General features: G+C 39.4%; 1 protein-coding gene across 2 annotated transcripts in view; it reads left to right on the forward strand.

The window, feature by feature from the left end:
* The window catches only part of SLC12A8 (solute carrier family 12 member 8), a 138,596-nt gene that overhangs the window by 113,293 nt on the left and 2,972 nt on the right, over window positions 1–22,331 (forward strand). For both annotated transcript variants that reach the window (XM_032869446.1, XM_032869447.1), the window contains exons 10-13: window positions 539–1,184; window positions 12,971–13,059; window positions 13,630–13,747; window positions 20,476–20,536. In XM_032869446.1, coding sequence (XP_032725337.1) covers window positions 539–1,184; window positions 12,971–13,059; window positions 13,630–13,747; window positions 20,476–20,536 — 914 coding nt within the window. The remainder of the gene's footprint in view (window positions 1–538; window positions 1,185–12,970; window positions 13,060–13,629; window positions 13,748–20,475; window positions 20,537–22,331) is intronic.

Genomic DNA, 22,331 nt, shown 5'->3' on the forward strand with positions numbered 1-22,331 from the left:
GCAGGTCCCCGTACCCACCTCCATTAATAACAGATGTGTGTAAGTGCGTGTGGGGGAGCATGTGTGTGTTTAGTTTCACAGTTTCCCCACCACAGCTGCCAGAGCTTCTGTCCCATCTTCCAGGCTCTGCCATTCCCCTTCAGGTCCTTTTCTCCATTATCACCTGGGAACTTTGCACCACTTTGACTTCCAAGACTGGTGCTAAAACCCAGTGTAAGATAAAAGGAGAACTATTTGGGAAGTCTGAATTCTATATATTAGTGCCCCATATTAATAGTTATGAAAACAGCCAATATCCATGGTGTGTTGGGGCCAACTCTGTGTCAGTGCTGTGTCAAGCATTTAATGTTCATTAGCTCTGATCTCACAATAACCCCATGAGTTGAATATTATTATCCCAAGTTTGTAGGCAATCAGTTATTAACTGATTGGTAGAATCCTAGTAGAAGTGGTTGAGCCATCATGAGTTGTATTCTATCACGTAATGTGATTTTCTTCTGAAATTTCATGGTCCTGCATGTTATTTTTGTTTCTGCAGAAAGGGCCAAATAAAACCCCTGTAGCTGCCATCTTCTTGACCAGCTTAGTGACCATGGCCTTTGTCCTTGTGGGCCAGGTGAATGTACTAGCCCCCATCGTCACCATCAATTTCATGCTGACATATATTGCAGTGGACTATTCCTACTTCTCCCTGTCCATGGCTGTCAGCAGCCTGCCCCCGGTGCCCGAGTCAGTGCCCAGGGAGGGCACAGGAGCTCTCCCCTGCTCCAAGCACCTGCTCTTGGAGAAGGCTCCCAGCTATGGCTCTGAGGACACGGGCCGAAGCCTCCCTGAGGGCACTCTGCTAGAGTTCACCAAAGACATGGATCAGCTCCTCCAGCTAACCAGGAAGCTTGAGAATAGCCAGCCGAGCCAAGGAGACCGTGACAGGATCCCACAAAGGAAGAAGGGGAAACGCAGGAAGGCCACCAAGCAAACCCTACAAGATAGCTTCCTTTTGGACCTCGAGTCCCCAGCTTCCTTCCCTGCTGAGGGCTCCGATAGATTGCCTGCTGCCTCCTGGGAGGGCCAGGAGGCCTCCTGGAACAAGCAGAATGCCAGGAGTGAAGGGGTTCTGCCTGGAGGAGCACGTGCTGAACAACTTGTCCCCGAGCCAAGCAACCAGCCTATCTCAGCTGGAGAAGGTGAGTGCCTTGAAATCCCGTCAGGGTCTCCTCCTTCGGGGTGACCTCACCTGCCTGGTCATCACAACCCCTTTCCATGCCCTTAGCCAATTCACTCGATAGCTGAGTGTAAAATCCTTGTTAATTTTGTGTGATATTTATTTTTTAAATAAAGTTGAAAGATATTTATTTTTTAAAGTTATATTAAAACAGCAGCTGAATTTGTAATTCTACTCCGTTACAGTTGACTTTAAACAGACATTTCTGTCTATTGTTACATGGTAGAGCTGGGAGCTATGGCTGATAATGGAAGATTTATATCATTTTAATCAAAAATCATCTGCGACACAGTATCAACACAAGTGAGACCAATGTTTCCCTTCAAGAGAAGGGGAAATGTAACAACCTGTCTGCCTTAGTGGGTTTTTGTCTGTGGAAGATGAATCTCCCAAACCAGGCAAGAAGGGATGGAGGAAAGATGGCTAAAGAACACAGCTTTGCTTTGCTTTCTTCGATCTACAAACATGGAGGCACATGGAAAGACTCTCAAAGAGAGGCTTACAGGGCATGAGAAATTTTGAGAGAAAGAATTCATAATTTTGAATCTTCCAAATTCTAGGTGCTTTACCTATTTTATTTCATGTACTCTGATATATATGACGTATTTCCATTCTACAAATGAAGATGCTGAGGCGCAGGGAGGTCACAGAGAAGTTTCCAAGCTCTGACTTCGCACAGCGGGATATCATACCCAGGTCCGCCTAAATTTGAAGCTCATTACTTCTCTCTCTGTTACCCTGCCCCGTGAGATCTATATTCACAAGTGTGAGCAGAGAGGGGGAGACAGAGGGACATAGAAAGACATGTCTAAAAACAAATGCTTTATATTCTCCCGTACACTTGCTTTTCCTTCTTTGCCTCCAATTTCGTGGGAGGATTTTAATGATAGGTACATTATTTAAAATTTTTAATTTTATTTTTATCAAAGTAATAAACTTTGATAAAAAAAATAAACTTTTATCAAAGTTTAATAAGCCAAGTGGAATTAAAAGTAACCTGTTTGGGGTAGCTGGGCAGCTCAGTTGGTTGAGCATCCAACTCGATTTTGGCTTAGCTCATGATCTCAGGGTCTTGGGATCAAGCCCCACTTTGGGTTTTGTGCTTGCATGGAGTCTTCTTGAGATTCTCTCTCCCTCTGACCCTCTCCCAGCTCATATGCCTGTGGTGTGCACACACACACACACAAACACGCATATACTCTCTCTAAAATAATCTATTAAAAAATAAAAATAAGATAAAATAAAAGTCTTAAAAGTAACATCATCAGAAATAATAGTCCTCACTCTTCTATACCATTCCTTGTACCCTTCTCTGCTCCCTGGTCCCACTTCCAGAAAATCCACCCCCTCTTTTTTAAAGATTTTATTCACTTATTTGTTAGAGAGAGTGAGAGAGAACAAGCAGAGGGAGGAGCAGAGAGAGGGAGAAGCAGGCTCCCTTCTGAGCAGGGAGCCCAATGAGGGACTTGATCCCGGGGTCTTAGGATCATGACCTAAGCCAAAGGCAGACGCTTAACTGACTGAGTCACCCAGGTGCCCAATCCCCCTTGTAACTGAAAAGTTGCGTCTTCTTTTAACCTTCATGTTACTAAAAAATATATTTGCATTATCATCTTTTGACTTCCCATTACAATAGATGAAGTTTTAACTTATTTATGCCACTCTGACTTCTCATTCAGTGTCTGAGTGTATTTATATCACAGTTTTTTTATTAACTTCATAGCTAGTATTCATATTATCATGATTAAGTATTGCTTATCTCTGAACCATATGTTATACCATATTACATTCTTTTTTGTTCAACTTTTTCTATTTCCTGAAGTTAATAATTGCCTTGTTCTTTATTTGCTTAGTTTTCTATAAAATCATTTTTCTCTAAATGCTTGGGCATATACATCAAATGCCTCTTAGTATTATTTTCCAAGTGCTCAAATTCTTCAGAAATTTAACATACTCATTTCTTCTTTTCCCTTTGTCCGATGGCACTCATCCTATTCCAGTCTAGACTACGAGTACTCTAAGCCTGCTACAAAACTATTATCTTGAAATTTCTCTCTTTATCACACTTCTATGTCAGATCCAGGGAATAAGAGATTTTTTGGATACAATATTATACTAGATTTTTTAATCCAACTCAGCATTGAATAACCTCCCTATGTTTGAAGAATTTCCAGTCTTATAAGTCTTGAGGAGAGGCAAAACAAGGCTCTCACACTCAAAACTGAAGACGTCAGATGCTCAGTTTTCCAGCCTCTCCGACAGCTAAGAGTTCAGCATGAGGCCAAAGCTCTGCTAATCAAACAAGCCCCTTATACCTGGAATTGGAACTGAAAATCTGAGTAAATGGGGACTTGGAGGAACTCTCTAAAAGCCTGATGGTAGCTGCAGGATGGCTGCATTCCTGGATCCAGGGTCCAGGGCTTTCAGAATCAGAATCAGGTTCAGAATCAGCAGACTTCAGTGTCTAGACCTTGGTGCCTGCCACAGTAGTGCCCCCCAACTGCTCTGACTATAATTTTGAGTGTTGTTCTGGCTGTATAGCCCTGAACTTACTTTGCTAGCCTTTCCAGCTATTCTCAGAGGGAAAGCTAGGAAATATGTTTTTACCTACTCATTTTGCTCCTTCACATGAAATTGTGTGGGTTTTTTTTCCCTAAGGAAGAAGGGGAGATTGGGTAGCAACAGTCTATACCACAATTACCTTGGTTTTAATTTCTAAGAGCTTTTGGTTTAACCTGATTTGTCCTTATGCTTTTTTTTGGTTTTTAGATTTATTTATTTATTCATTTGAGAGAGAGAGAGAGCATGAGCAGGGGAAGGGGTCGTGAGAGAGAACCTTCAGCAGACTCCCCCACTGAATGTGGAGCCCAATGTGGGGCTTGGTCCCAAGACCCTGAGATCATGACCTGAGCTGAAATGAAGAGCCAGATGCTTAACCGACTGAGTCACCAAGCGCCCCACCCACCACCTTTTTAAAAATTTGAACATCATTTCATTCTTATTTTATGAGTACAATGGCTTGTATTATCTCTCTGGTAATAGTCCTTATTCTCCCTCTAGTCTTTTCCTGCTCTTTTTACTGACCTTTGTTCTCTAGATCCTTTATTCTTTGGCTTGGTCTTTCTCTCTCTCTCATGTTGGAGGCTTTACTAAAATGTCTGTTGATCTTTCTATTTCTTTTCCTACTTAGAAGTTAAGTACTAAAAAGCTGTTTAGAAAATCCACATACTGGGCAGGGCTTGCTGATTGGGGCAACTCACTGTAGAGTGATTAGGGAGTAAGCTGGCTTTTTCATAGGAGGACCCCCAAAGGTGGCTCTCTAGAGTTTTTCCTCTGGACTCTTTAGTTCCTCCAGAGGAGGGTCCTTTAATCTCTTGCCTCACCCAGATGGCTGCTTGTGCTCAGGGAGCAGGGGGAGGTAGGGGACTTAGGGGTACCTTACTGTGTAGGATACAGACTTTCTTTTAATTCCCTAGTTTCTAGCTCCATTCACCCACTCTTTGCCATGCCTGGTGTCCAAGTCCTGGCACTCACTGGTTTGATTTCTTCAGAGGAAAGGGTCACACAAAGAAGGAGTTGTTACCTAGCTGTGTGGGCAGAAGAAAAGCTCTTGTTGTCCAGCTGTTTCAGATATGGGCTCACAACCAAACCTCTGCACCTTACCACTTCCCAGGGACACGGCTCTGCCTGGTCTTGAACTTTGCTGGGGTCTACCAGGGTGCCTTGGGCTACTCCTTGCCAGTATCCTCTCTATAGTTCCTAGAGTTCATTCTCTTCTACTCTGCTCACTCTGTTACCATTCCTGTCACCTTTCCATTTTCTAAGTCTTGTTTTTATGTTTTCTCGTTCTCCTCATGTTTGTGGGTTTGTGCCTTTTTAATTCCTTTTCTGTCTTCTTAGTGGGTTTTCAGGAGAGACATGTGGTCAGTTTGCAATGTTTAGTCAATGAAGTGCTTGCTGCCCAGTTGCCCAACTGTAGAAATGTCATAGCTGCTGACCACTCCCTCTCTTCCATCCTCACTGTCTGTACCTTGGTGCAGACCCTTCCCATCCATGACCTAGACTCTTATTAAATCTGCAAACCAGACTCTTGCCTCCTGATTCTCCCACATCCTGTTTCTCTTTCTCATTGTCCACTCAATGGTCTTTCTAAAATAAAACCCTCATCATGTCTCTCTTACTTAAAAACCTTCAGTAAAATCTAATCTCTTCCATCTAAAGTCCAAGATCTGTGGTGTGATTTGCAAGGTTCTTTACAATCCTACCCTATATTACCTTTTTGGCCATTTTTCTCATGACAGCCCATGCTCTGTATTTCCAGTTACACTTAGATTAGTGCCCTAAACACATCTTGTTCTTTATTCCTTCCTGCCTTTGCATATGCTGTTCTGTCTTCACAGTTGCCTCACCTCCTGCTTCTACATCTGGAAAGCTCCCACTTATAGTTTAAAATCCATCTGACTTTTTATACCCACTTATACCCCTCAACAAGGCTTTCCTGATTTCCTCTCCTGTGCAAGCATAACATTTGATCCATGCTAATAGTATAAATAATTAACACATTGTTTTATACATTTAGATCAAATTTGTTTACACATTTGTTGTCAGGCTTACATGGCCGTCTGTCTTAAGGAAAAGAAATACTAGTTTCATTCCTTTATCCCTAGGCTGTGGCCTTTCTTTAGTCATAAGCCATGCTTTTCCACCTTTTATTCATCACAGTATTCCTACAAAGTACACAGCATGCAACAAACACTCAGAAAAGGCTAAATTGATGTGTAATTGAGAAAATATTAGCTTAAGAATATGAAACATGGATCAATAAAGTACAATAGAGTTACACTATTTATTATAAGAACCTAATCTGTGACAAACCAGATGTCATACAATAATAAGAATCAAATCACTATTGAGTAAACATTGTTGAAGTCAAATGGATCAAAAAGATTAACTAGGGCTATATTTTATACCTTATATAGCCATGAATTCCTTATTTATAACAGCTGTGCAAGAGAGATATTTCTGACTATTGAAGGCACCATCAAAGACAAAGAGGATCTGATTAAATAGAAATAAAAAACATTTGTACAACACAGTGTCACAGAAGGAAACAATTATTCTGACAAGCACAGCTGATAAAAGCATACCTTCCAATGCATATTATTTTTAAAAATAGGAAGGTCAAAATCCAGATTCTACTGAAGAGAAGTGTGCAGATGAATATGCAGTTTACACTTGAAAAATCAATGCCCAGACTCATTCATTCTTCATTCAACAAACTTTTATTATTAAGTGTCAGATATTGTTGGTAGTTAAAAATAGCCAGTATTTTTCAAGCATGTTCCATGTTCTTGGCACTGAGATAAGCACTTAACAGATTATCTCATCTAAACTCAGAGTTTAGTCATTGTTACTATCTTTTAACAGAGGTTTAGAGAAGTTAAACATTTGCTCAGGATATGAGACACCAGAATTTAAAACCAGGTCAAATTCACTTTAGAGTCTGTGCTCTTAACCACTACACAAAATGTATACTGCTTGCTGATAGTATCTGCTATAAACTAGAACATCATATTAATTCAAAGAAATCATTGCACATCTCTTAAGCTATCAAAAATGTAAATAAAAAACAGTAGATCTGTGGTAATCAGGTATATGTACACATTGCTGGAAGCATGTCCAGTGGATTCATTCCCTCTGGATCTGTTGATTAAAGTTTTTCATCAAATTTGGGGACCATTATTTCTGCAAATATTTTTTCTGCTCTTCTCTTTTTCTCCCATCTCTGTGGACTCCAATTGAACATTAATTGGTATACTTTACATTGTCCCCCAGACCTCTGAAGCTGTTCCTTTTTCTTCCACCTTTTCCTCTCTGTTCTTCAGTCTGGATAATTTCTACTGATCTATCTTCAAGATCACTGATGTTTTCTTCTGCCATCTCAACTCTGCCGTTGAGCCCATATGGTAAAGTTTTGTTTCTGTTGTTGGATGTTCTAACTGTAGAGTTTTCATTTGCTTTTTTTTTTTTAGATTTATTTATTTATGAGAGAGAGAGAGAATGAGTGTGTGCATGAGAGTGAGGGAGGGGCAGAAAGGGAGGAAGAAGGACAAGCAGACTCCATACTGAGCATGGAACTTGACTCAGGGCTGGATCTCACGACCCTGAGATCATGACCTGATCCAAAATTAGGAGTTCAATGCTCAGCCAACTGAGCCACTCAGGTGCCTGTCATTTTTTTTTTAACGTTTGTATGTCTCTGTTGGTATCCCCTATTTTAAAAGTCATTGCCATCATTTTTTCCTTAAAATTTTATTTGAGAGAGAGAGAAAGAGAAAGAATGAGAGAGAGAGAGAATGTGCACACATGAGTTGGGGGAGGAGCAGAGGGACAGGCAGACTCCCCAGTGAGTGGGGAGCCCAACATGGCACTTGATCCCAGGACCCTAAGATTGACCTGAGCTGAAGTCAGACACTTAACCAACTAAGCCACCCAGGAGCCCCTGACATAGTATTTTTATTTAATTCTTTGAACATATTTATGGTACTAGCTGCTTTGGAGTCATTGTCTGCTAAGCCCAACATGCAGGCCCTCTCAGTCAGATTCTTTTGATTGTGTTTTCTCCAGAGCAGGGTCAATTTTCTATTTCTTGCATGTCTTGTAATTTTTGGTTGAATAACAGACAATTTAGGTAATACAGTGAGGCAACTCCTGATTCTGATATATATGTCCAAGTTTTTGTTTGTTTTAGTAAATTTCCTGGATTTGAACTATGGAATCTCTCTCTTCTGTGGTGTGTGGATTCTGATGTTCTTACTCAGTTTTTTTATTCTTGTTTTTAATTTTTAGCCTGGCTTCCTGGGGGTTGCCCTTGAGTCTACATGGCCCACAAGGCTCCACCCTCTGCCAGAGGATCTGTGTAGTTTGGGAAGCAGTCAAAGTTGCAGCTAGTTCTCCAGTCTCCCCTGGCTTTTACTTTTTGCCAATCTCTCTGGTCTCCTCAGGCAGGAGCATAGTTTTCCAGTCAGCCAGGGAAATACAGGGAGATATAGTCTTTCTGTGGCTCTCTCATTTCTAGATCTTTCCATCAAATTTCTGGTTGGCCCACTGCTTGCCCTAGGTGGGTCCACAGCCTCAGGCTAGCAAAGCTGAGGACTTTACCCTCTCAATTTTCTACTGTACTCACCACATTTAGCTTATAAAGGCACAACTCAGGTTTGCTCCCTCTGGAAGCAAAACTGATGGTTTCTGACTAGCTCCATACTGGTAAGAACTGGGATGGGGATGGGAGGCTGAGCCATAGGCTCTCACTGTTCTCACCTTCAGTCCCAGCAGTTTTTGAAAAAGAAATATTTCTTAATTATTTGTCTCCATTTGGTAAATTGTAGAGCCCTGAGTGATTGGTTTTTGTTATTTTGTCCGGTTGTATACTTAACTTCTTGTGAAGAGGATTCACTGACCTCTTCACATTACCATAGCTAACAGTCCCTCTGGTTCCTCCTCCTCCTCCCCACCTCCTTCTTCTTCTTTTTTAATTTTTGATTTTTATTATTGCTTTTTGATTGATATAACATCTCTGGTTCATTCTCTCTGGAAAATGATCTTTTATGATATAACAAGAAATATAAACCTATTTAACTGCCCTGACTCTGTAAATCTATTTGGGGGAATTGTATATCAAAGAATCAACTCAAAACCAAACAACAAACCATCAGATGTGTTCCAGATTGTCATAGCTACATTGTTTGTGTTAATGAAAAATTAGAAATAAATGTGCAACATTTGGAAAGTGGTTAGAATAATTATATTATCGATTAATACCACAACTAAAAAAATACCACATGGACTTGAAATATGATCCTTTGTGGACTATAGAAATGCACATTCTTAGTTTATATCTCTTAGCCTGAAGTATATGTTTATTTATTCTGATAAAGATATGGAGTACATTTTCAGAGATGTTTACTATTTATTTTAAATCACTTCTATAAAATTACTTAATTTGTTATTTTAAAAATAGACATAATTATGTTTATTATATTTGATATTTTTAACATGCCTGATGTATGGTTTTGCTTACCTGTTTGTTTTGCAAGTAAGGCATGATAAAGTAAAGTTGCTTTCTTGGTTATTATTTTAGAATTTATAACATGAGAAACTGTTTCCTCCCACACTAGTCTGTAAGACTTGCTTCTTTCAGCAAAATCCTTGACAAAGAAAAAAATTCTCTTAGTCACTATCGAAGGGTTTTGAAACCATAGTTGTTCAGAATTCTGAATAACTGCCTACTTCGTTGTGCCTATTCATAGTAGTTGAGCATCCTTGCATGAGTTCTCTCTCACATTGCTATGTGTAAAACTGCATTGTGCTTGCCTGGAGGGCACACCCCTTCCTTCTGTTTCCCCGCTAGGTTCCTCAGAAAACATACACACCCATACAGTTTCCTTAGGCACAGGGTAGTTGAGGTTGTGTGAGATTAAGATTAACTGTGAAAAGGTGAGATTAACATTTCACAAATCTCAGAGAGGCAAAAATCTAAGTCCTTAACCAATGCTGTTCCTTCTTAAAAACCAAGGGCAACTGTATTTCACTAACCCTATGACTGAAAAAAATGAATCCTGCCTTGGGCATGTTAAAATTGTACAATTTAATGAATGGTAATGAATAGTATTCCTACTTTTTAAAAAAAGTAATAAAGCCATTAATTCAAATCAATCATAAACTTTGGCAGTTTATATTAATCCACAATTGAGGAGATACTTCCTCATCATTTCCTATACACAAACTTCTAAATGCCAAATCTTGGCATTTAATATGTACATTTAAGATGTAAAAGACAGTCATTTCCCTCAAGATATGGAAGTACAAAAGATAAGTATAATAGTTGGAAGCATGTGATGAAGGCAGATAGATGTTGAAAGGACTTTGGGGGCTAGGGTGGGTTCTTTATTCATTTGGCCACATATGTAGAACATTTACTACATTTCAAACACTGTTGCAGGTGTGAGGGAACATTCTGAATAGACATAGAAGGTCTCAGCTGTCCTTGAGCTTGCATTGTAGTAAGGGAAGACACATATTAAATAAACAAATAAATATATACCATAATGTCAGTAAGTGATAACTACTATGATGAAAGGTAAAGTAGGGTAACAGAATAGAGAGAGACGACGGTGGGGAGAAAGGGTACTGTTTCAGACAGGTTTGTCAGAAAAGATATTTCTGAGAAGAGGATTTTTTTTAAGAATTTATCTTTTTTATTGGACGGACAGAGATCACAAGAAGGCAGAGAGGCAGGCAGAGAGAGAGAGGAGGAAGCAGGCTCCCGGGCGAGCAGAGAGCCCAACGCGGGACTCGATCCCAGGATCCTGAGATCATGACCCGAGCCAAAGGCAGAGGCCTAACCCACTGAGCCACCCAGGTGCCCCAGAGAAGAGGATGTTTTAATGGAGAATCTAATTATAAAGTAGTTAGCCATGTAGAGATGTGGGGGAAGAGTTCCAGGCAGAAGAAATAACATGTATAAAAGTACAGGTGAGCATAGGATTGGCAAGTTCCAAGAACAGCAGAAGTCCAGCAGTAACTTGAGAGGAGTGGGCCAGGGGAGAGAGGGTAGGAGGTGAGTACATGAGAAAAGTGAAGGTCAGTGCCCTGTAGGACCATGTAGGCGAGGGTTGTGATACGATCAGGTTCAGCCTTCAGGAAGGTCACTTAAAAGAAAAAAGAAAATCACTGGCTTTGTGAGGAATGTATTATATGGAGAGAGGTAAGAGAAGGAGCCAAAGCCTGTTGGAGATATACTAAGGCAGAGTAAACTATTTTAATAATAATAATAAATAAAGTGGCTCAAACACAATGGAAATTTATTTCTCACTTTCGCTAATCGTCTAGGAATGCTCTCCTCCCTGCACTGATTCTGGGACTCAGGCTCCTTCCATTCTTTTGGCTTTATTATCCCTTAGTACCTTGTCATATAAAGTCAAGACTCAGTCACCATGTTCAGGTTTTAGGCACAGAGAAGAGGTATACCTGTTCTCTCAAAGACCTTGGTGCTGAAGTGGTGCTCACCACTTCTGTTTGTATTCCACTGGTGAGAACTTAGTCATCTGACCACACCTCACTGCAAGAGATCCTGAGAAATGTACTATGACTGTAGTCTCTACTGTAGGAACACACTACAGTAAATCAGATGAAAGATGAAAATGGCTTGGACTAGAATGGAAGCAATGGGAGTGGTAAGGAGTGGTCATATTTTGGATATATTTTGGTGGTAGAATCAACAGGAAGTACAGATGGAATAGATTTATGTGTGAGGAAAGAGGGTTAAGGATAAATCTTGGATAGTTGAGTGAATTGTGGTATCATTTATTCAGATGAAGAAAACTTGGGGAGAATAGATTTCTGCTTTAGCCAGGTTAAGGTGCTTGTTATTAGGTAAGGGGATATATTAAGAAGACAACTAAGTACCCAAAACTTCAGTTCAAAGGAGAGGTCGATGATGTTGTAAACTTGGAACATCAGCATTTGGGACTAGATGAAATTTCCTAGGAGTGAATATATTTGGAAATAAGAAGAGTGCCAGGGATAAATAAATGCTGGGATACTCCAATATTTGGGAGTTGGAAGGGGTGGTAAGCCAGCAAAGGAGACTGAGAAGGAGTGGCCAGTGAGACAGGAGGAAAACCAGGGAAGTAATGTATCCTATAAACCAAAAGAAGAAAGTGTTTCAATAAGAAGAAAGAGATCACATATGTCAGATGCTGTCTGAAAGGTCCAGTAGAATGAGGAATGTGATGGACCATTGAATTTGAGAAGTTTCAAGTCACTGACAACCTTAGGAAGAGTAGTTTTAGTGGAGTGTTATATACAATCTTAAGAGTGAGCTGAGGAAATAATGGGAGGTAGAGACTGTCTAGACAATTCTTGTGAGGAGTTTTGCTATAAAGAAGATAAAGAAATAGAGCAGTAACTAAGGAGTGGATTAGGAAGTATTTGTTCAGGTGGGAGAAATTACAGTATATTTGCCTCTGATGGGGATGATTGAATAAAGAATGGAGAAATTGATGATGCAAAGGCAAAACCCTTGAACAGGGCACAAGTGGAGGGGTGTGCCTTAGGTAAGGGGTGCCTTAGTAAGTCCTTAAGGACTCTTCATCCACTGTGAAAAGAAGAAAGGCAGAAGAGAGGGTACAGATGCAAGTAGATTGGTAGATTTGGTGATGAGATTATGAAATCTCCGTTTGAGAGGAGAAGATGTAAATTTGTTACATCAGAGAGTAGGAGAATGAGTTGGTTAGGTATAAGACTGCTGGCGAATGTCAAAGTGTGGAAGCAGGTGAGGTAAGCAAGGGAATGCTGTTGGTCTTGGACCATAGAATCTTAGCTAGGTGAGAGGGTAGTTAAAAGAGGAGCTAGGTAATAGAAAGCGAAAACACAGTAGGGCAAATTGACTGAAGATCCCTTTGTAGGTTATGAATAGTTGGGGTGAGAGACAGCAGAGAAATAAGGGGGGGAAAAGAGATGATAAGCAGAGGTAGATAGATTGAGATCATGATTTAGAAGTGTAAAGTTACTAGTAAAGCAAACCTTAGGTGTGGTCGAGGGAGTTAATGGCTGAGGTGAATAGAAATTATTTTTAAGCTGAGTTACAAAATTGGAGGAGAGGAATTCATAGGTATTTGCTCATAAAAATAGAAAAGAGTTTGGTAACAAATTGGTAACCAAAGATTTGGCTCATTTATTTTTTAGATTTCTTCCTGAAGTCTCCGCTCCAAGATATCCAGAGACCAACTTCTTTCTATACCCACTTGTGCAACCCCTGGGTCTCCCTGTTAGGGGTGAGTAACTTCATTTTTGTCTCAATTGTCCTTGAGAAGAGAATTACGATAGAAATGTCAATCGAGGGGCTGCATAGGGGAGAAGAGAAAGGAGAGTCTTAACTAGGAGCAATGTGATTTAAGTGTGTTACATTAGAATTTAGATGAGTCTACAAATGGCAAGATTATATTTAATGAACTACTTATTTTAATCAATGGTTTACTTTAAAAATAATTAATCATCTATGATAACCTCTGGGTCTCTAAGTTTTTAGGTATACCAAATTAGCATAATTTCACTCTAATTTGTTTCTTCTAGGCAGGAGTAGGACAAGGAGCTAGGGTAGAATATCTATTCATTGATAGTTTTGATTACAGGGTGCTTTCAGGTGGGTGTCTTCTCAAATATTTGCTTAAGTGAGGTTATGAATTATGAATTATATGAATTATATGTGAACTTCAACTATTCAGAATTTATAGTGATCAGAGGCTGATGAGAGGGACTATTGTTTCTTATGGCCCTGGCCTTGTAGCTTGCTTACCATGTGATAAACTGTTAGATGATTTGCCCTTCCTACTTTGTTTTCACAGGCTTTTGTGTCTCTTCTTATCATGTTTGTGATCCAGTGGGTCTACACCCTCATTAACATAGGTGTTGCTGCCATTGTGTATTTCTACATTGGTCGGGCCAGTCCAGGGCTTCACCTTGGTAAGCAGCAGAGCCTTTTTGCTACCATCTCCCTTCTTCTCTTTCAGCATGCATTGAAAAACTGTATTTTGAGCACCTATTAAATGCTGACACTGACTCAGCTCTCAATCCCATTTTCAAGTAACTTATAGTCAAGGAGGAAAAATATAACATGCACACAAATGGTAACAAATAAAAAATAATAACAACTTGTTATTTGTCAGAAGACATATGACAATAAAATTGTTAACAACAATTTTATTGTTGGAAGAAAGAAATGGAAATATGCTGTTTCAGCTTTCTGATACTAATGTGAAATAATATAATATCACTTAAAGGTAGACCATAATAACTTAAAAAGGTATACTACAAACCCTAAAGCAACCATTAAAATACAACAAAGAAGTATAGCTAAAAAGCCAATAAAGAAGATAAAATTGAATTTACAAAGTACTCAAATTGAAATAAAGCAGGAAAAAAGAAAATGATAATAAAGGACATATGAGACAAACAAAAAACAAATAGCAAAGTGGCTTATATAAACCTTGCCATATGAATAAACACACTAAATATAAATGGTCGAAACATTCCCAGTTAAATGGTTAAACCCTGAGATTGTCAGATTGAATAAAAAAATTATGATCCAACTATATGCTGTCTACAAGAAATCTACTTTAAATAGAAAGGCTATAATATATTAAGAGCAAAAGGGAGGGAAAAGATAATACCATGGTAACATGAATCAAAACAAAACTGAAGTAATTGTATTAACACCAGACAAAATAGATTTCAGAGAACAGAATATTGGCAGAGATAAAGAGGGTCATTTCAGAAAAGTAAAGGGAAAAATTCATCAAGAGGATAAAACAAACCTTAACACTTATGCACTTAGAAACAGAGCTTTAATAACATGATGTAAAACCTGACAGAACTTCAAAAAGAAATAGAAACGTTCATAATTATAGTCAAGATTCCAATACCTCTCTCTCAATAATTGCTGAAATAAGTGGGCATAACATCATAAGGCTTTAGAGGACTTGAAGAACATTGACAACAAACCTGACCAAACTGACATTTATAGAGTATTCCACCCAACAATAACAGAATATACATTTCTTTCAAGTATACATGAAACAGCGGTGCCTAGGTGGCTCAGTGGGTTAAAGCCTCTGCCTTTGGCTCAGGTCATGATCCTGGGTCCTGGGATCAAGCCCCACATTGGGCTCTCTGCACAGTGGGGAGCCTGCTTCCTCCTCTCTCTCTCTGCCTGTGTCTCTGCCTACTTGTGGTCACTGTCAAATAAATAAATAAAATCTTAAAAAAAAAAAAAGCATACATGAAACATTTACCAAGATAGACCATAGTCTAGGATTTAAAAATGTTTAATAAATTTTTAAGTTTTTTTAAATTTATTTGAGAGAGAGTAAGAGTAAGAGAGAACATGAGAGAATGAGAGGGGAGAGGGTCAGAGGGAGAAGCAGACTCCCTACTGAGCTGGGAGCCCAATGCAGGACTGGATCCTTGAACTCTGGGATCATGACCTGAGCCAAAGGCTGTCACCCAACCACTCAAGACATCGAGGAGTCCCAATTGTTAAAAGTTTTTAAAAAGATTAAATAAATTTAAAAGCATTCAAGCAAATTCAAGAACACAGTATGTTCTTTGACTAAGGGGAAGGTAAATTAGAAATAAGTAATAGAATGATATTCCAGTTATCAAAATGTTTAGAAACTAAAGAACACTAAATGACTAAGAACTCTAAATAAACTCAAGAAACTAAATAACTGATGGCCCAAAGAAAATATAATAAGTGAAATTACAAAGTATTTTGAACCAAACAAAAATGAAAATGTAACATTTTGAAATTATGGGATGGAGCTAATTCCATAGTTAGAAAGAAATTTATACACATCGAATGCATATATTAGAAAAGATATATTATATATATTATTATATTATATATTAGAAACCAATATTGCACAGTATGTTAACTACTGAACATTTAAAAAAAAAGAAAAAGAAAAGAAGAAATTTCTGAAATCAGTGACCCCAATTTCCAACTTAAGAAACTAAGGAAGAGCAGATTAAACCCAAATAAGAATAAAAAAGGAAACAATAAAAATCAAAATAGAAATTAATAAAAATTTTATATAGAGAGAACGCAATGAGACAAAAATCTGGTTATGCGAGATCAATAAAATTGACAAACCTCCAGCTAGACTGATCAATATAAAAGGAGAAAAGGCACAAAACTACCAATATCAGAAGTGGGAAAGATGATATTACTAGCATCTACAGGTATTAAAAGTAAAAAAAAAAGAAATATTATAAACAGTTATATGCCAATAAATTTGGCAACTGAGATAAACTGAACAAATTCCTTGAAAGATGGAAATATCAAGGCTCACTCTAGAATATTGGGCTATTTAGGTAATCTAAATACATTGTCACTTAAAACCTGCCCACAGGGGCACCTGGGTGACTCCATCGGTTAAGCTTTCAGCTTAGGTCACAACCCCAGGATCCTGGGATTGAGCCCCGGGTCAGGCTCTCTGATCAGTGGAGAGCTGCTTCTCCCTCTCCCTCTGCCTGCCCCTCTGCCTGCTTTAGCGCATTCTCTCTCTCTCTGTCAAATAAATAAATAAAATCTTTAAAATAAATGATTAAATAAAAATAAATAAAAACCTGCCCACAGAGAAAACTCTAGGCCCAGATGGCTTCACTAATGCAAAGTGCCAGATATTTAAGGAAGGAAGAATATTAATTCTATAGAAACTCTTTGGAAAGCTCTACACCAATATCCCTCATGAATGTAGATGCAGAAAGTCCTAACAAAATTTTAACCAGTTGAATATAAAGATGTATAAAAAGGATAATACATCATAACAAAATGGATGTGCCCAGAATTCAAGGTTGGCTTAATATTCTAAATTAATTAGTGTAATATTCACAAACTACAAGAGAAAAACTACAAACATTTCTGAGAAGAAATTAGAGAGGAAATTAAAGAAATAAATGAACTGTATTTTTGAATTGGAAGATTCAATATTCTTAATGTCAGTTCTCCCCAGATTGTTCTATGGATTCGACAGAATCCCAATCAAAATCTCAGCTGCCTTTTGTGGAGCAACTGGCAAGCAGATTCCAAAATGTTTACATGGAAATGCAAAAAACCCTATAGTAGTCCAGACACCTTTGTACAAGAACAGAGCTGAACTTACATTACCTGATTTCGAGACTGATTATACACTAAAGTAATTGAGATAGCATGGTATTGGCATCAAGATAGACAAATCAGTGGACAAAACAGAAAGTCTAAGAAACAGTACCAAGACAATTCAGTGGAAGAAAAGTCTTTTTAGCATATGATGCTAGAAAAATTGGAAATCTATATTCAAAAAATAAGTAGCAATTGCATACATCTTACACTATGAAAGTAACTCAAAGTAGATCATAGAATTGAATGTAAAACCTAAAATTATAAAATTTCTAAAATAAAATATAAGAAACTGTGGCTGAATGAGACAGATTTCTTAGATACAACACTCAACGCAGGAAAAGAGTTGATAAATTGGACTTCATCAAAATTAAGAACTCTTATCTTCCAAACAAAGAAATGCAAAGTTTGGGGCACCTGGGTGGCTTAGTTGGTTAAGCATCTTCTTTCAGCTCAGGTCATAATCCCAGGGTCCTGGGATCAAGTCCCTTTTGGCTTCTTCTTTTCCCACTCCCCCTTCTTGTGCTTTTTCTCTCTCTGTCAAATAAATAAATAAATAAAATCTTAAAAAAAAAAAAAAAAGAAATGCAAAGGCAAGCCAAGACTGTGGGAAAATATTAACAATTCACATATCCAATAAAGGACTTGTATCTAGAATACATAAAAACTCTCAAAATTCAATAATAAGGAAATGACAACAAAAACAGGCAAAGATTTTAAATGGATCTCATCAAAGATAATGGATGGCAAATAAGCACATGAAAAGATGCACAACATGCATGTTCATTAAGACATGCAACTAAAATCACAACATACTACTATACACCTATTAATATGACTAAAATTAAAAGTACTGACGATAAAAAAAAAAAATACTGACCATGCCACCCATCGTTGAAGATATGGAGCAAATAGAACTATCGTATACTGCTGGTGGGAATGTAAATGATACGATCACTTCGTAAAACAGTGCAGCAGTTTATTAACAAGTTAAACAGGGGAGGTGGGTGGGGTGACAGGTAAAATAGGTGATAGGGATGAAGGAGTGAACTGGTGATGAGCTCCCAGTGGTGTAGGGAATTGTTGAATCGCTATCATGTACACCTGGAACTAATATAACACTGTATGTTAGCAATATTAGAATTAAAATTTAATAAATAAATTGATAGATAAGTAAATAAATAAGTAAGTAGGTAAGTAAAGTTAAACATGCACCTGCTATATGAACTAGCTACAGGGTCCTAGTTATTTACCCAAGCGAAATGAAAGCACATGGCCATAAAAAAAACATGCACATGAATATTTAGATCAGCTTAATTTGTAAGGAGCCCCAAACTGGAAACAGTTCAAATGTCCACCAAGAGGTGACTCTATAAATGAATTGTAGCATAGCCATACAATGGAATACTACTCAGCAATACAAAGGATGAATTTTTTTTTTAAGAATGGGCATTGAGGCTCACCTGGGTGGCTCAGTTGTTAAGCATCTGCCTTTGGCTTAGGTCATGGTCCTAGGGTCCTGGGGTGTAGTCCCATGTCAGGCTCCTTGCTCAGTGGGGAGGCTGCTTCTTTCCCTCTGCCTTCTTCTCCCTCTGCCTGCTGCTCACCCTCTTGTGTTCTATCTCCCTGAAAAATAAATACATAAAATCTTAAAAAAAAAAAAAGTATGGACTGTTGATCCATGCAGTGACATAAATGAATCTCAAGATAGAGATGCTGAGTCAAAGAAACCAGACTGAAAGAGTACATAGTATAATATTTCATATGTGTATAATTAATATATTTTATATATAATTTTTATATAAACCAGACAAAAAGAGTGCATATATATAATTACTGAAAATGCAAACTAATCTATAATCTATAATGACAGCAGATCTGTGGTTGCCTTTGGATGGGGTGTGTGGGTGTGGGGGTGCATGGGAGGGAGGTCTTATGAAGCAGCTTGAGGAAGCTATTGGAGGTGATGGATATGTTCATTGTCTTGTTTGTGGTGATGGTTTCACAGTACATACATGGGTCAACACTTTCCAAATTTTACGCTTTAAATACATGTAGTTTGTTCTAAAAATGTACTAATTTGTTTTAATTAGTAAGATTAAACACAGGCACAGAAATGGTAAGATACACACACAGAGAAATGATAGTCACAGGGGAAGAAGTTTATACTGACAGATCCCTAGAAACAGGAGGCAGGGCAACAACTCAGGGCCTAAAGGGGAAGGAGCAGGGTTGGTCAAGAGGAAGAGAGGAGAACTTGACCCAGAGCCATTACTGGAGTTTTAATGGGAAAGGATGGGCAAGGCAGGGAGGTAGCTGAACACATTTAGGATTGGATAGTTTGAATAATTTTGGTGGGCTCTGGGGTATAAGAGTGGTCACCAGCTATCTAGTACCTGACCCTGGGGTGATTCAGGGCAGGGGAGTATTGGCTTGGTGTATGTGAGTTTAACAAAGAAGGTGATTGGCGGTGAGGGCTCCAGATTGGTTGGTTTTGTATCCCATAATGCTAACGTCCTGATTATATATTGAATACTGTCTTATCAACCAGTTTTAAACCAGCCATTTAGATAGACAGACAGACAGATACAAAATTTGGAGAAGCATTTTCTGAAACTACATTTGATTTGATTTCCTGAAGTTACATCTTATTTATTATATGAGATTATTTTTTTAAAAACCCACATTAAAGGAGGGGTGGATTAAAAAAAAAAGGTGATAAGTTCTATATGAATCAGTGTGTCCTATGTCGGGATACTTGGCCAGTATCACAGTAATCTCATTTCAAGCTTCAGCTCTGATGGGGCTGTAAACTGAGCTAAGTGATTCACTTAACGCCTATAGAAACGTTCCTGGAGCCAGATCCTGTGGGTGTTTTACTGTGAGGTTCCAAGATGAAAAAGACGTCCTTTCTATGCTTAAAGGGTGAATGGTCTACTAGGGGATTTTATAGCATGTATTTAACATATTATCAATTTGAATCTAACAGAAAAAAAATTATCAGAAAATTTTAGATTCCTAAGACTGAAGTTGGCAAATCCTCTGCTTTTTCCTTTGTAGCCCTGTCTTTAGTTTCTTTCTTGGGATTTCGGATTTTAGAAATTTTTGCAAGAAATTTTTGAACACTATATATGGGAACAAAGTCCTTAGTAGGTTGCTGTCAGAGTCTTACAATAAATGAGGTTTGGTTAAACTGAAAAAAGAAAGTAAGATTTTGTGCTAATTATGTGTGTGGGGCAGGGAGTCTATGTTCACACTATTAAAACTGGGCTTCTAGGGGTGCCTGAGTGGCTCAGTGGGTTAAAGCCTCTGCCCTTGGCTCAGGTCATGATCCCAGGGTCCTGGGATTGAGCTCTGCATCGGGCTCTCTGCTCGGCGGGGAGCCTGCTTCCCCTCCCTCTCTGCCTGCCTCTCTGCCTACTTGTGATTGCTGTCTGTCAAATAAAAAGCAAAACAACAACAACAACAAAAAAAAACTGGGCTTCTGGATGTAGAGCCTTTATTAATACTTATGTATATGTTTTCCCTGCAGGATCAGCTTCCAGCTTCAGCTTCTTCGGGTGGATGAAGTCCCTTGTGACCATCTCCTGCAGGTCTGTGCTAATAGGAAGTACTTGGGGTGTCCCGTCCCTGGCTAGGTTTAAGTAAACTTTGTGTGGGAACCTGACATCTGACAACCTCAATAATGCTCAGACTCTGTTCCTCCTTGCCTTACACCACCCAGCCACCCCAGCCTCCCCCCGTCCAGCCCCCCACCCCCCACCCCCGTCTCAGCTCAGCAGAAGCTTCCTCTGGCTCAAGTCTTGCCTTCATACCCTCAGGAATCATGAACAGAAGGTTTATCTAGAATCAGATTGCTGTGTGCTGAGTCAGCAAGTTACCAGCTTCAATACACTATCATACACAAGATTAAGGCCTCAAGGCCACCCCTTCTGCCATCTCAAATCAGGGGTGGTTGATGTGATTGTATTGGCGAACAAGCAGAGGTCAAGTACAGAAACACAGCATAGATTCTAGAGGATTTCTGTGGCCCCTCCATGTTCAAATACACAGGGAAAGGGAGAAGCAGGAGGAGGCCTCATGGAGAAGGTACGATTTCAGGAGTGCCCTCATCTCTTTCCTGTTCCTCCTCCACCCTTCCGGTACAATGCTTCCTCAACTTTGAAGGCCTCAGGACTCTGGAAAATCACTTCCCTCCCCTTTCAATACCAGTGAGGAGCCAGGGCTGCGGGCTGGGAAAATCCAGGCAGGACCCAACCAAGTGTTCATTTGGTTTCATTGTGTTGGTTTGTTTCTGAAACTAGAGATGTCTGGGTTGCCCTTACCGATATTGCCACCTTCTGTGCCTTGATGTTGCTAATGGATGATGGGAGCCTTTCCCATTGATCCCACATGTAAATTCAGAATCCTTTTTTTTTTTTCTTTCCATTTTTTTAAAATTGTGGTAAAACAGACATGTGATAGACCTTATCATCTTAAACGATTTTTTTTTCTAAGTAGGCTCCATGCTGGGCTTGAACTCATGACCCTGAGATCAAGACCTGAGCTGAGATCAAGAGTCAGATGCTTAACTGAGGCACCCAGTGCCCCCCCATCTTAACCATTTTTAAGTGTATGATTCAGTGGCATTAAGTTCATTCACACCATTGTGCAACCATCACCACCATCCATCTCCAGAACTCTCCATCTTGCAAAACAGAAAGTCTATGCTGACTAAACGGTAACTCCCCATTCCTCCCTCCTAAGAATCCTTTTAAAGGCAACCTTTGTAAGCCCTCTAGTTCAAGTCGACAGAAGAAAGGAAATGTTGGTGCTAGAGCCTAGCATGATGAACCAAAAGGATCAGGGCTCTGGGAACCACCAGGAAGAGGACTGGGAGGAGCTGGTGTGTGTGGGGGGGAACCCCTGTCCTCTGCCAGGAAGATGGCTGTTGTTCTTTGTGCAGTGATAGGAGGGGGCTGGTTGCCCCTTCCCCCACCACTGGCCTCTCTTCCAGTCTGGGGCACCAGGTTGAGTGGCTTGATCTCTCTCCCCTACCGCCTCGTCCTGAGGGAAAGTAGAGGCTGAGTGAACACAGGTTCTGTGTAGAAGCTGCCTGCAGAATTGAGCTGCAAGAGGTGTGTGGTTGAGAGTACTTGGCCTTATCTGATTCACAGGAATATTTTTAGGCATATTTCTGGTTTTAAAGCCTATAAGTGACCCTGGGAGGTCACTCCTCCTTAAGTCGCACTTGAATTCCGGGAATTTCACCTCTGAGGTCACTGTAGTACTACTTAGGAAAGAACAATGTCTTCGGAGTGGATTATTCTTAGAGAAGGATAGTGAGTTGGCTGGAAGGGGACCCAGTACACACTTCATAGCTCTGTGGGCCTGTGAAGTGGGTGGTGA

Source organism: Lontra canadensis, unplaced genomic scaffold (genome assembly GCF_010015895.1).
Source record: "Lontra canadensis isolate GAN:19392208 unplaced genomic scaffold, GSC_riverotter_1.0 scaffold38, whole genome shotgun sequence".
NCBI classification, from domain to species: Eukaryota; Metazoa; Chordata; class Mammalia; order Carnivora; family Mustelidae; genus Lontra; species Lontra canadensis.